Raw genomic sequence first — 14331 nt, 5'->3', positions numbered from 1 at the left:
GCCAGCCCTGAGAGCTCCTCTACCAGTTCACCTTGTCTCATGCCCACCTCCCCAGGCCCATGGGCTCCTCTCCCAAACAGCACCAGCTCAGGGCCAGCACTTCAGACCCTCTGCAGCCCATCTCAGTTCTTCCCCTGCTGCCCTGAGCTGGCCGCAGATGACAGAGATGTAGCAATGGGGTCCCTGCCATCAAGGAAAGCCAGTGTGCTAAGGGAGGCAGATACACCCACTAATGCCCACCACACAGGGCAGACTCGGAAGAAAGCCCATATATTTCAGGGCCCAGAGGAAGGAGGAAAGGCCTCCTGGAGAGAGAAGGATCTGAGCCAGGTCTCAAAGGATGTAAGGCAGAGGAGCAGAAAGAGCTTTCTAGGCAGTGAAAGGAGCAGAGGAAGGAAGGAGACCAAGGGCAGTGTCCGGCAGAGTAGGGCTTCGTGTAGGTGAGAGATGACGGGCAGGGGTGAAGTGCTGGGGACACAAGCCTGCACCCCTCCTGTGGGTGAAGGGCACCAGGGGAAGTTGTGGAGCAGGAGACTGGCATGGCTGGAGCCTGGGTCTGCACGGTCAAGCCAGCCCTGCTCTCAATAGGCTCCAGGCCCCAGCACCCTCACGATGACACCCAGAAAGCACACAGACAAGGAGCTGTTTCTTGACTGTTAATTGGGTCTTGGCCCATGTCATATGGTGGAGGGACCAGGATGAAGAGAGGGAACCAGGGCAGGGAGCGAGGTCCAGACTCGGGGGATCTGTGCTTCTTGCAGGGGGTTGGGGGAGAGGACACAGAAGCCTCTGCCCCATGCTGGATACTTCCTTGCTGTGGCAGCAGGGCAGCTGTGCCCTGGCTAGGCTGGGCTGCAGAGTGTGAGTCTCAGGTCCTCTGGAGCTGGAGCCATCAGGATGGCTGCTTTTCGGGGGTCATCAGTCGCTCCACCTCGCGCATGAACCTCAGACACAACTCTTCCTGCCAGGGCAGGGCCACACACTGCACAGCCACAGGCAGCCCCACGCTCTTCTTCATGGCCTACAAGGGGACACAGGTATCAGGACAGGGTTAGCGAGGCAGGACTCCCCACCAAGCCCAGGCCTCTCTCCAGCATCCCAGCTGGAAAAGCAGGGCCAGGCCACAGTCTTTCAGGTCTTGCTTAAGAAAGGCTGGCACACCCACAGTGCTGGTACTGTTTCCTCCACAGCGGCCAGAGTCAGGGTGGGGAGTGAGTTCAGGTGAGGGGCAGCCCAGACCTTACCTTCTGCAGCACCTTGTCCCAGATGTCCCCAAAGTAGCCCCTGCAATGTTCCATCTGGGCTTCGTCCTCAGCAGTCACCGTGGTGACAGGCACCACCCCCGCAGGGAAGTCCAGGCAGTTATAGAGCAGGGTGTAGCTGACGGCTCCTGGAATATATCACAGGCGGCTGCAGCAGGCCCTGAGAACCTTCAGGGCCGACTGCGGGCCTGAGGCAGTAGCCTGTGTCTATAGCCAGAGAAAGGCTCTCTCCCAGAACTGACGTCTGAGTGACAAAGCCCACGACTTCAGATTTCAGGGCTGGGCTGTACATCTCACTGATGCTTGCCCCATGCCTTTGCTCATGTACTTTCCCCACTGGGAATGTTGTTCCTGTTTTCTTTTCCTTTTCCTTTTTTTTTTTTTCTTGAGACAGAGTCTCACTCTGCCACCCAGGCTGCAGTGCAGTGGTGTGATCATAACTCACAGCAGCCTCAACCTCCTGGGCTCCAGCAAGCCTCCCGCCTCAGCTCCCCGAGGAGTCAGGACTAAAGGAACATGCAACCACATCTGGCTAGTTTTTCTATTTTTTTGTGGTAACGGGGCCTCTCTATGTTGCCCACACTGGTCTTGAGTTCCTGGGCTCAAGTGATCCTCCAGCCTCAGCCTCCCAAAGTGCAGGGATTATAGGTGTGACCCACCACCCTATTTTCTTAATTTATCTAAATCCCACCTGGACTTCAAACCACCACCTCCCCAGACGAGACTCTAACTCAAGGTCCCCAACTTGAACAGTGCTGATGACAGGAATATCAATCCTGGCCAGAGCATCCCACATAACTCTCATGTCTCCGGCCAGCCAGACTGTGGGCCCTGCAGGGGCAGGGTCCTCCCTGAGGGCTCCTCTTCTTCCAATACCTAGCAGCCCTGCAGGGCATATGGTCAGATTCATAGAAAGGACAGACAGGGGGCTGGGCGCGATGGCTCACACCTGTAATCCCAGCACTTTGGGAGGCCGGGGTAGGTGGATCATCTGAGGTCAGGGGTTCGAGACCAACCTGACCAACATAGAGAAACCCTGTCTCTAATAAAAATATAAAATTAGCTGGTTGTGGTAGTGGGTGCCTGTAATCCCAGCTTCTGGGGAGGCTGAGGCAGGAGAATCGCTTGAACCAGATGCAGAGGTTGCAGTGAACCAAGATCACGTCATTGCTCTCCAGCCTGGGTGACAGATCAAAACTTCATCTCAAAAAAACAAAAAAAAAAAGAAGGGACAGGCAGTGTGTCTGGTCTCACCTGTGGCCCTGCCTGGGGCATTCAAGTCCAGAGCAGGGCCCAGCATGGGAGTCAGCAGCACATCCAGGTCCAGCGCCTTCCACTGGGCAATCACGGTGTTGCGGTACACCTGGGGGACACAGCACACCGGGTGAAGCACTCAGACTCAGCCCGCCCCAGGCTCTCTAACTCAGGGACTGTGGCTGGGGTGGCTCTGGCCCCAGTACTTAGCCCTGGATCTGAACTGGGCCATAATGGGACACAGGTCCTCCGGGCAGGCAGCAGTGCTGCCTCTCAGAGGGCATCAGTCGTTCTGCTTTCCAAATGAATTGTGGACATGTCTCTTCCTGCCGGGGCAGAGCCACACACAGGCAGCTCCACAGGGTAGAAAAGGCAGCCCGGACAGGAGCCTTGGGTTGACCCAGCCCCAAAGGATGAGCATCTGGGCAAGTAAGGGTCAGAGAGCAGGTCCCAGGTAGTGGTCCAGGGAGTGGAAGGGGGTTGACAGGCCAGTCTAGGATCCCCGTGGGGGCACTGGCCACAAGACCCTGGTAGCAAGTGCCCTGTCCAACTCCATCCTCCCACCACCACCCTGCTCCAGTCCAAAGGCTCTGGCCTCACCTCTATCTCGTGCTGCAGTTCCCAGAGTTTTCCAGCTGACCTGGGCAGAAGGAGTGAGATCACCAGCCATGATGGTCACAGCCATAGAGATCAGCAACATCAGACCCCTACTGCCAGCCTCCCAGCTCTCACTCCTCCAAGGACCCTTCACAACCCCACAGGAGCTCTGAGAGGGACATTCAAATACCTACTGTCTGGATGAGAAAATCAAGCCCTAGAGGGGCACAGGCTGGGTCACTTAGTGACTCCACAGCAGAGCCAGGACTAGCCCAGGCCTGACTGCTCGCTACCCTCAGGACACAGGACAGGCCATAGCTGCCGCCGGCCCTGAAGCCTTGTGGTAAGGGAAGGAGTGAGTCTAGGAACATCAGGTCCTGAAACGGTGGGTGGGGGGTTCCAGCCCAAGTCACTAAGGGGCAGGTGCACCTGGCGCAGCTCAGATCAGCTCAGGTCTCTAGCAGCAGTGTCTCCCCGGGTATCCCGCCCTGGCCCAGGCCAACCCCCTACTTCCTGGTCCTTTCCATCCACACCCCAGCCAGGTCAGCCTCCTCCTCTCCAACTACCCTATCCTCTTGTCCCCTCAGGCCTTTGCTCTCCAGCCAGACCTGGACCTGGCCAAAACAACTTCAAAGTCCCACTTGAAAGTCACGAAGGTTGCCCCCCTGCCTGGGCCACTTCCAGCCTCAGAGGTTACTTCCCTCGAGTCCTCTCCTGTCAGAAACTACCCAGACCCGGACTCGGATCAGGACAGGCAGGGGCAGGCAGCTGGGCGCGGAGGAGCCCTCACCGAGGCTTCATGCTGCTGAGGAAGGCCGACAGCCTTGGGAGCTGCACGGGACAGACACAGGGCTGGTGACTCCCCTCAGCCATGGCAGGCGCCAACCTTCCTCAGGCCAAGCCACTGGGGACCCTCCCTTCATGCCTCCCCCTGGGGCCCAGATCGGCACCCCTTTTAGCATGCACATTGGCTGAAAATTGCAGAGGACAGGGGAGGAGGGCAGTCTGGGTGGGGGCTGGAGGAAAGAGGAGGCCATGTATGCCCAAACCAAGAGAGGCTGAGGGAAGCCAGGGGGACGGGATAGGAGGCCCCATGCTCCCCACCAGCCGTCCTAGCCCCTCCACTCCTTGTGCCCTCACCAGCGGCTTCACCAGGAAGGCCAGCAGTCCTTTAAGCCAGTTGGGAAGCTTCAGAGTTAAGACCAGGTCCCCCAGGCAGGGGTCCACAAAATCACCTTTGCTGGGAAACAAAAGGCGGAGTCCAGGAACTCCCATCCCCACATCCTCCCCAGCCTGCTCGCCCGGCCCACAGAAATGCCATTCTCTACTCAGGGGTCCTGTCCACCTCGTCCTCACCAGACTCAGCTCCCTCCCTCCAAAATGCCGTTTGCTTCTGCTGGTCCTTTGAGAAGCCTGGGCTCCAACCCACACCGACGGGAACTCCCCAAGGCAGGACTCAGGGTCTCCCTCTCCAGCAAACCCAGCGCAGAACTCTAAGAACTGAGGGCAATGTCTCCCTGACAAGGCCACCCTGTGACCACCTCCCCTTTGACAGGGAGGCCAGCCTGGAGGCACAGCTGGGTCAGTCATGGTGGGGGCTGCCCATGGAGCATGGCTCTGAGGCTGTCTCTGGCTCAAGACCTCAGGGAAAGGTCTCAGAGAGCTGATCCTGGAGACTCATTACCAGGGCCAGAGTGAGGAGTGGCCCCTTCCACTGAAGCCTGGACCACACTTGGCTGCTAGGTGAAGGAAAGGAACATGACAGGCTGGGCCTTGACTGAGTGAGGCTGCAGGGCCGAGTTCTCCATAGGTGAAGCGGAGAAAGTGGGACTGTGTTCTGAAGGGCCGCAGCCCATCCAGCGGAGGCATGTCACCAGGAGGCACCTTCACAGGCCTGCCCTCTGCCCCTGACAACCTTTAAGGACTAAAAACAGCCCAGAGGAACCAACTTCTCTAAAAATGAGTTCTGCAAAGTCCCTTAAAGGGAGTCTGGTCCAACCCACCCACTTTACAGGAGAGAAATCTGAGGTCTTGCTCAAAAGGAAGACTTGGCTCAAGTCTGGAGAGCCTGGAGTCACAGCATGAAGTCCGAACACCCACCCTCCTGCCTGGATCCTGCCCTTGCCTCAAATCTTTCCCAGACAGACAGGCAACTGCCTGCCCACCTCCTACCTCACAACAAGCTCAGATCAGAGGCAGGCCATGATACTCAACGCAGCCTCCCCTTAGGCTGGCGCCCTGGCAAGGGATCTCCAGGCTCAATGTGCCCAGGTGGAAGCACAGCGAGGTCCCTGCCCAGAGCGTTAAGGCCTTTGTCAGATTCAGCTAAGGCCCATCCAGCCATCACCGCCACCTGCTGCTCCCACTAGGTCTGATCCCACCAAGACCCCAAAGCCCACTATCACTCACAAGTTCTGTAGGTAGGTTTGGCCACCGTCACTGAAGAGCCCACCTGTTGACAGGGTCTCCAGAGCATAGGGTATGTTGCTTGGCAAGAAGGGCACTAGCTGCAGAAATTGAGGGGTGTAAGCCCTCCTGAACTAACAACTGGCTCCATGACACCCACGCTCTCTGGGTGGCCCTGAGGCTGGATTAGACCAACCTGCCCACATGGTAGCTCTCACTAGAGCCACAAAGGCAGCCTAACTGAGCCAAGAAAACTCACTATAGAGTGCACAGCACAAGAGAAGTCTGGAGCCACACATAAAGTTGTATAAATGACCAGACCAAAACCCACTGGCCCTGGGGACCTCTGGACAGCTGTGCACCCCTGTACCTTTGATCAGCCCTCTAGATACTTGTCCCACTGGGCCATAGATCACCCCCACGACAACACAATCAGAATGCCAGGATGCCAGGGATGGAGTAGCCATGGGTACCAGGAAGGCTTCCCTGGAGGGGAGGAGATGCCAGCACCTGCAGGACCCTGCAGTCATACCGTGTGTCCCGCAGCCTCAAGGCTCTGCTTAGTCTCCAGCACGGCCCGCCTCATGGCCGGGGTGGGCATGGTATAGTTGTCAGTCTCATAGTACCCCACACACAGGGGCCGAGAGCTGGTGTAGACCTGGAGGGAAAACACGGGACAGGGGCAGGTCAGGAGAAGACAGCCCTAGGCAGGACCCCTAGAGATCAAAGGAACTGGCCGGGTGTGGTGGTTCATGCCTGTAATCCCAGCACTTTTGCAGGCTGAGGCAGGCAGATCATGAAGTCAGGAGTTTGAAACCAGCCTGACCAACATGGTGAAACCCCATCTCTATTTAAAAAAGAAAAAGAGAGAAAGAGGGATCAGAGAAATACTCAGCCCCAGACACAGCTGCAGTCAGTAAGGCCAGCCCCTTCTGCATCTGACCCTTTCACAAAACACCTTCACAGTGACTCAGAGGTGGGCAGAGCAAGGATGAGGATTCCTATTGGTCACAGGAGGAGACTGAAGCTTGAGGTCTAGAGAGGGAGATTGGGTGGGACTGGGACTTTCCCAAAGCTACCCAATGCAGACTGTTGGGTAGAACAGGTCTGGAACACAGGCAGGTCTGGAACACAAGCACCCTGCCTTCTAAGCTGAGGCTTTCCACCAACTGTCCTGGCTCTCACGAGAAACTGTTCCAGACTTCCAGATAGGGACCTCATCTCCCCCTCGCCGCTGAGGAAGGACTTCACGGCTGCCTATCCCCGTGGGTTCGGTTAGAATATTTCCATCTGCCTCAGCCCAGATCTGTCCTGCTGCCCGCCTCCCGAGAAACCCCAAGGCCCACTCTCCTTCCTGTCCAGAAACCCTCAGCCTTTCCAAGACAAGCTTGGCTGGGGTGTGTACAGAATAGACAATCGCTGGACTGCTGAGAAATGGGGCTTACATCACGCAGCTTACTGTCTACATTAATGTGACTTCACTCTTCTCCGTCTGCACCGATCTAATTTTAGAGCTCCTAAACACTCTGTTGGAGTGGGCACAGAAGATGACCTAGGACCCAGCATCTGCCTCACTGGGGACATTTGGCTCCAGCCTCAACCTGGCTGTTTCTGGCCTTCAACCGTAACACAGAGAGAGAGAGTACCCCAGGACCAGGGCACAACCAGGACACTCAAGAGAGCAAGATACTGGCCTCAGATGCCCTGCAGCAGGGCATGAACTGGGAGAGAGATGACCACTGGCCACTCCTCCACCTCCTCCAAATAACACACATAAGCACAAATAACCTTCCCATTCATTCTGGAAACACCCATCAACTCTTCAACAGGAAGCATCCGTTGGCAGTTTACACTCCATGACCCTCTGAACTTCTTACCTTAAAATTCACACCCTGCTGTGCCCACCAATCCTTAACTAACATGGAGGGGGTCATATCATGACCCTTACCCAATCCTAACCAACCTCCATGTTGAAAGACCCACCTTAAACCAGACTTCAAAATCTCAGCAAATCTCCCCATTCTGCCTGCCCTCTGAGATGCTACTAAGGCTCTGCAAGGCAGTGCTCCCTCGCCAGAGAAAGCAACAAGCCCAGCCTGTCTCAGCATCAGACTGTTGCAGTGATTTTTTTTTTTTTTTTTTTTTTTTTTTTTTGAGGCTGAGTCTCACTCTGTTACCCAGGCTGGAGTGCAATGACGAGATCTCGGCTTACCGAAATCTCCACCTCTAGGGTTCAAGCAATTCTTCTGCCTCAGCCTCCGGAGTAGCTGGGATTACAAGCGTGCTCCACCATGCCCAGCTAATTTTCGTATTTCTAATAGAGACGGGGTTTTACCATTTTGGTCAGGCTGGTCTCGAACTCCTGACCTCGTGATCCACCCGCCTCGGCCTCCCAAAGTGCTGGGACTACAGGCGTTAGCCACTGTGCCCCACTGTTGCAGGGATAATTGAAGGAGCAGCACTCCACGCTGCCTGCAGACTCTAGCTCACACAGCCTACATCTGGCAAGAACAAGCTGCTTGAGCTGGGGTCTGCAGGCAGCGTGGCATGCCGCTCCCCAAAATGTGGACAGGAATACTGTTAGAAAGACTGCTGTTTGCTGAAGGTCAGCGGCCTGGGAAGTGATTCCTGCATCCCTGGTGCCAGCAGCAGAGGCCAGGCACCTTGGAAAGCCTGTGGGTTAAATGCAGGCAACGGCTCCATCTGGTGGCGGTCTGTGGAGAGGCAGCCCACCCTAGCCTCAGAGCCCTGGGGGACGTTTCTCAGGAGACAGGGCCTCCAAGGCCTGCCCACAGGCCTGGGGCGGCTGTGTGGGTTCAGAAGTCCACACCCATGCCCACCCAGCCCTGCTCACCTCTTCTCGGAAGGGCAGGGGAGGCACGGTGGGGTCCAAGCGGAACATGTCCTCACACAGCAGGGCTCGCAGGCACAGTGCCAGGCTCTCCACGTCCCGGGCCATGGGGCCCACAGAGAGGCGCACTGGGGCAGAGACGGGAGGGAGGTGAGCAGACAAGGAGGGAGGAACACAGATCCAGAGCAGCCTGGGAGCCAGACGCTGCCCTGCCACCTAAGAAGCCCCTGAGGGCAGAAGCAGGTCAGTCCGACCCCCCACCCCCCTGGGGCACTGAGGGCACCACAGACCTCACCTGCCTCCTGTCCATAGACACAGCCCTTCAGGCCACTCTTGCTGGATGAGAAACACAAGATGCTGAGAACAGGAAATAGCCACCCGCCGCCATTCCCATGCCCGCAGAGCAGCTCTGAACACTCACCACTTTGGAAACTAGGACCCACGCCTGGCCAGTGGGACTCTAATGCTTCCTCCCAGCAAAGCCCCGGTGACCGAATCCCCGCCTGGAGCCCAGAGAGGTTGGAAGCCAGGCCAAGGTCACACAGCCCAGGTGCGCCCTCCACCCACCCTACCTGAGGCGATTCCCTGTGGGCTTGAGGCCGCAAATGCCACAGAAGGAGGAGGGGAAGCGGATGCTGCCTCCGATATCAGTGCCTAAGCCCAGGGGGGAGCCTCCAGCCCCGATGAGGGCCCCTTCACCCCCTGAGGAGCCCCCTGGGCTTTTGGAGGACTTCCATGGGTTCACGGTCTGGCCGAAGAGGGGGTTACTGCAGTCGTAGCTGGAGGAGGCAAGAATGGATCAGCCTGTATCACGCTGGCATCGGTGCCCCTGCCCCGCCCCACCCAGAGACCCAACCTGAACATGGACTGGGGGACATTGGTGTGCACGAAGGGCACGGCGCCCTGCAGCTTCAGCACACGGACCACCACGCTGTCACACTCTGCCGGCACCCCTTCATTCAGGCTCAAGCCCAGCGTGGAGTCCTGGCCCTGGGAGGAGGGATGGTGGGCACAAAAAGGGGTATGGCTGATGAGTCAGAGCCCATGGGTAGCCCAGGGTCCACTCCAACAACTGTCACACAGGCCAAGACAGGCACAACAATATCCCCTTGCAAGGCCTCTGGACCTGGGCTCAAAACGACCCAGGACCCACAGCAGGCTGGCAGGGATGGAGGCGCCAGTGGAGGCCTGACACTGAGGCAGAGCATACCTTGTAGGTGAAGCACTCCTTGAGGCTCACAGGAACGCCATAGAGCAGGCCCTGCCTTGGAGCCTGGGACAGCTGAGTCTCACAGTCAGCCAGGTAGGAGGTCACACAGTTGGTCCCTTTGTTCACTTCCCAGGCCTGAGGGAGGGGAAATAGACATAAGGGAAAAGGAGACTGGCCTTTTCAAAAAACTATGGTGAAATATACATCATGTAGAACCAGCCTTTTAAAGTATACCCAGGGAGAGGGTAACCAGCAACATGGGCCAGAGCCTGGGGCACAGAGGATGACCTAGGGCCCGGCACCTGCCTCACTGGGAACATTTGGCCCAGGCCTCATCCTGGCTGTCTCTGGCCTTTAACCAGGACCAGGGCACAACCAGGACACTCAAGGGAGCAAGATACTGGCCTCAGCAGGGGGTGGGCTGGGAGGAAGATGACCACTGACCACTCCCCCACCTCCTCCAAGCCACATCTCTGCCCAGTGAGGCAGATAAAAACCAGGCAAGGGCAGACCCCCATCTCTGGTCACAGAAGGGCAGCGACAGAGCAGGGCTAGACCAGACTCCTGCCTCTCGGAGCCCAGCACTCTCTCCTCTACCCCACTCCTTTCCCACACCCAGCCCAGTCAAGCCTCCCCTTACCCAAGAACTCTTGAATTTGATAATCAAGTCACACGGAGTAGGAGCTTGACTAAAGGGAATAACATGCTAATAATGGAAATCTGCCTAGAGCACTCAAGCCGCACCATGCAGGGTCCTACAGAGGGAAAGGCGAGAGCAGAGCGAGATGCAGCTTTCTGAAAACACTCCTATCCTGGGGGGCACCGGAGGGAAACAGGGTGGGCTCTGTGGCCATACTTAGGCATATGCAAAATCTGTCCCTAGGGCACCCGAGGCAGGAAGGGAGAAAGGCCAATCTATAACCAGATTGACTAGGTTAACCAGGAAGGGCAGGAGCCTTTTTAGGGACATTGACGGGGGAAAAAGCAACACCGTCTGCTGAGAATGTCTATGTGCCCCTCTCGGTGACGCCAGCCCAGCATGCTCTCGCTCCCACAGCTGCAGCCTTGACGGCATTGTCACATAAACCACACCCAGACAAGTTCACCTGCCTAGGGGTCACATTCTCTGTCACATGCCCTTTCAAGAAATCATGCAGGCCACACTCACAAAGCACAATTTCTCAATTTCTCTCTCCTTCCTTCTTTCCTCCCTCCCTCCCTTTCTTTTCAAACATATTTCTTGAGCACTTATTATGTGAAATGCAACACTTAGTGTCTTTGAGCACTAAGCTTCAAAGACAAATAAGATAAGCCCTGTCCATGAAGGACACATGGGAAAGAGAAGACAAGCCTGACACTGTGATGAAAAATGTGCTGTTAGAATGAGAGTAGGCCCCGAAGAGGAAATCCTACCTCGGGCTGGAAAGGGAAGACGGTGTCTCCTGCTCTGAGCCCAGAAAGCTCAGTCAAGGGAGTCTGTGGCATGGAGAGGGACAAAGAGGGAAAGAGCCTTTCAGGTAAAGGAGCCCCACCCAAGCCAGTGCAGAGTTTGGGTGGGACACTCCAAGCTCCAGAAGGCCTTGGCCAGAGGTGATGCCGGACACAGAGGAGAAGTTCCAGAGACAGCCTGAAGAGCTAGGGACACAAGAAGGCACCTGGCCAGGAGCTGGTGCTTGGGCATGGAGGGAGATGGTGGTGGTGGGCCAGAGTGGCCAAAGGTGATGGAGACAGGGGAGGGCTGGGTAAAAGAAGGGAATAGGCCAGGCACAGTGGCTCACACCTGTAATCCCAGCACTTTCGAAGGCTGAGGTGGGTTGATCACCTGAGGTCAAGAGTTCCAGACCAGCCTGGCCAACGTGGCAAAACTTCATCTCTACTAAAAAGACAAAAATTAGCCGGCCGTGGTGGCAGGCGCCTGTAAACCCAGCTACACAGAAGGCTGAGGCACGAGAATTCCTTGAACACGGGAGGCGGAGGTTGCAGTGAGCCAAGATCATGCCACTGCGCTCCAGCCTAGGCAACAGAGCAAGACTCTGTCTCAAAAAAGAAAAAAAAAAGGGGGGGGGGGGGGTTGGGCATGGTGGCTCACGCCTATAATCCCAGCACTTCGGGAAGCCAAGATGGGTGGATCACCTGTGGTCAGGAGTTCGAAACCAGCCTGATCATCATGGTGAAACCCCATCTCTACTAAATACAAAAAATTAGCTGGGGTCCAGGCGCTGCGGCTCATAGTCGTAATCCCAACACTTTGGGAGGCCAAGGCAGGTGGATCACTTGAGGTCAGGAGTTCAAGACCAGCCTGGCCAACATGGTGACTCTACTAAAAATACAAAACTTAGCTGGGTGTGGTGCTGGGCGCCTGTAATCCCAGCTACTCAGACTCTCAGGCTGCAGTAAGCCAAGATCTCACCACTGCACTCCAGCCTGGGCAACAGAATGAGACTTCATCTCAAACAAAAAAAAATTTTTTAATTAGCTGGGCATGGTGGCACATGCCTGTAATCCCAACTACTTGGGAGGCAGAGACAGGAGAATCGCTTGAACCCAGGAGGCAGAGGTTGCAGTGAGCCAAGACTGTGCCATTGCACTCCAGCCTGGGCAACAAGAGCTAATCTCTAAAAAAAAGAAGGGAACAGACCAGACTTGTTGACTGAGGGGGATGGAGCAGGGAAAGAGAAGGAAATCTGGGCCAAAAGCCAGGTTACTAGCTAAAACAGCATGCTCAGTGTCTCTCTCTCTCTCTCTCTCTCACACACACACACACACACACACACACACACACACACAGGGAGCTCCCTCCCTCCCTGGCTGTCCCTGGTACTGTGGGTCCCACCATGGCCCCCAGCAGGACTGACTCTCCAGGCCAGCTTTTTCCCACAGCCTGTGCAGAGTCGGGCGGTGGCGGGGGGACGGGAAAGGAAGTGGCTGGCCTTTGCTGGCCTTACCTTTCCCAGGTAGGTGAAGAGCACCACCTCAGGGGACAGCTCTCCATCATGTAACTTCTGCACCAGCTGAGGCAGGGGCAGGGCTAGCAGGGCCTCTGAGTCCAGGTCTGGGTTCTGTGGGGGACAAAGTCGGATCAGTCCCCTACTCCCTGAAGGCTCACGAGCCTGCTGCAGACACCGGTAGCCCATGCCCCTCAGTCTCCACATGCACCCAAGCAGATGCTTACTGTCATACCAAACCAGACATGGCCACCAGCAGCTCCAACATGGCCCAGCCTGGGCAGGCCCATGTCATTCCTAGAAAGTGCAGCTCTGTCTCCTCCACAAGCCTGCTGAAAAGGTGCCCAGCTGACCGACAAGCCCAGGCAGGTTTTTTTCTTTTCCTTAGAGACAGGGTCTGGCTGTGTTGCCCAGGCTACACTTGAACTCCTGGGCTAGCCTGACTAGCTGGGACTACAGGCACACACTATTGTGCTGGGCTCCAGACTGATGATTAAACCACTACAAATAAACACCAGCAGCAGCTGCCTTCTGTGTGCCAAGCACCACGCTGATGTCATCCATGTTTTGATTCAATCTTACTGCCATTCTTGCCCGCTGGCCATCTGCCTGCACCTGACCCCATGCCATCCCCATGCCCACAGAGCAACTCTGAACACTGCCGGGGCGTTGCCAACCCCTGGGCAGGGAGGGGCAAAAACAAGAAGACCCCATCTTGCGGGAGGCTTGGTCTGTGACTGAAGGCCACACCCAAAAGGGAGGGTTCACACATTCATTCCACAGATGTGTATCAGGTGCCTGCTCTGTACCCAGCACCACACTAGGCTGAGGTTCAGCCATGAACAAGAAGGCATGCCCAGGTGAGCTCACACAGGGCAGGGGCAAGGTGGGCAGACTATAGGAGAAAAGATGAGATTTTAGACAATGAGAAATAAAGACAATAAAACAGAGTGTGGTGAGTGGGTGACACATGGGAATGATGGAGAGGGAAGACCTTTCTGCAGGAGGAGGGGCATTTGGCAGACCTAGGCAGAGGGCTGTCTGCCAGAAAGGGCTCCCAGAATCTCTGGAGTCAGCCCCTGTCTGCAAATACCCATCCGCTTCCTCCTTCCTCCTTCCCCAGGGTGTTGCTTTGTTTTTATTTGTTTTTTCAATTAATGTATTATATATTTTTTTTGAGACAGAGTCTCGCTCCATCACCCAGACTGGAGTGCAGTGGTGTGATTTCAGCTCACTGCAACCTCCGCCTCCCATATTCAAGCAATTCTCCTGCCTCAGCCTCCGGAATAGCACCCGGATGCCATGCCATGCTAATTTTTTGTATTTTTAGTAGAGACGTGGTTTAGCTATGTTGGCCAGGCTGGTCTCAAACTCCTGACCTCAAGTGATCTGCCCCCACCACGGCCTCCCAAAGTGCTAGGATTATAGGTGTGAGCCACCACACCCCTCCTCAAAGGTACTGGGTTAATGAGTAAACACTGAGCCGGTGCGGTACCTCATGCCTGTAATCCACAGCCTCTGCACCTGATGTCTTCAGTATCAGGAGCACTTTCCTGAATTCAGTGAACTGATACAACACTTACTTTGGATTTTTTTCCCTAACACAGGAGCTACAAAGAAGAAAAAATGGGTTCATGATTTCTCCCCAAACACACGATAATCCCTGTTGAGATATATATATATATTTTTTTTTTACTTTTTTAACTTTTTTTATTTTTTTTCCTGAGAATATTCCAAGTAATCTGTTGATACATTTTTTTATTTTTTTTATTTTTGTTTTTTTTTGTTTTTTTTTGTTTTTTTTTT

At 55.6% G+C, this 14331-nt stretch overlaps 1 protein-coding gene across 2 annotated transcripts in view; it reads right to left on the bottom strand.

Annotated features, from left to right (window-relative positions):
* Positions 1 to 643: 643 nt before the first annotated feature.
* The window catches only part of FAAH (fatty acid amide hydrolase), a 19537-nt gene continuing 5849 nt past the window's right edge, over positions 644 to 14331 (bottom strand). Inside the window, exons 2-16 of one of the 2 annotated variants that reach the window (XM_032247454.1) lie at positions 12526 to 12639; positions 10994 to 11056; positions 9581 to 9715; positions 9227 to 9360; positions 8943 to 9149; positions 8666 to 8706; positions 8374 to 8498; positions 6052 to 6177; positions 5523 to 5620; positions 4254 to 4353; positions 3904 to 3944; positions 3117 to 3156; positions 2517 to 2625; positions 1245 to 1390; positions 644 to 1021 (exon numbers count right to left, since the gene is read on the bottom strand). In XM_032247454.1, the coding sequence (XP_032103345.1) occupies positions 893 to 1021; positions 1245 to 1390; positions 2517 to 2625; positions 3117 to 3156; positions 3904 to 3944; positions 4254 to 4353; positions 5523 to 5620; positions 6052 to 6177; positions 8374 to 8498; positions 8666 to 8706; positions 8943 to 9149; positions 9227 to 9360; positions 9581 to 9715; positions 10994 to 11056; positions 12526 to 12639 (1608 nt within the window). In that variant the 3' untranslated portion in view covers positions 644 to 892. The remainder of the gene's footprint in view (positions 1022 to 1244; positions 1391 to 2516; positions 2626 to 3116; positions 3157 to 3903; positions 3945 to 4253; positions 4354 to 5522; positions 5621 to 6051; positions 6178 to 8373; positions 8499 to 8665; positions 8707 to 8942; positions 9150 to 9226; positions 9361 to 9580; positions 9716 to 10993; positions 11057 to 12525; positions 12640 to 14331) is intronic. The other variant, XM_032247455.1, reaches the window with a different exon arrangement.

Source organism: Sapajus apella, unplaced genomic scaffold (assembly GCF_009761245.1).
Source record: "Sapajus apella isolate SASKATOON/1434 unplaced genomic scaffold, GSC_monkey_1.0 scaffold62, whole genome shotgun sequence".
NCBI lineage: Eukaryota > Metazoa > Chordata > Mammalia > Primates > Cebidae > Sapajus > Sapajus apella.
Note: the sequence above shows the minus strand (reverse complement) of the source record. Positions and strands in the feature narration are given on the sequence as shown.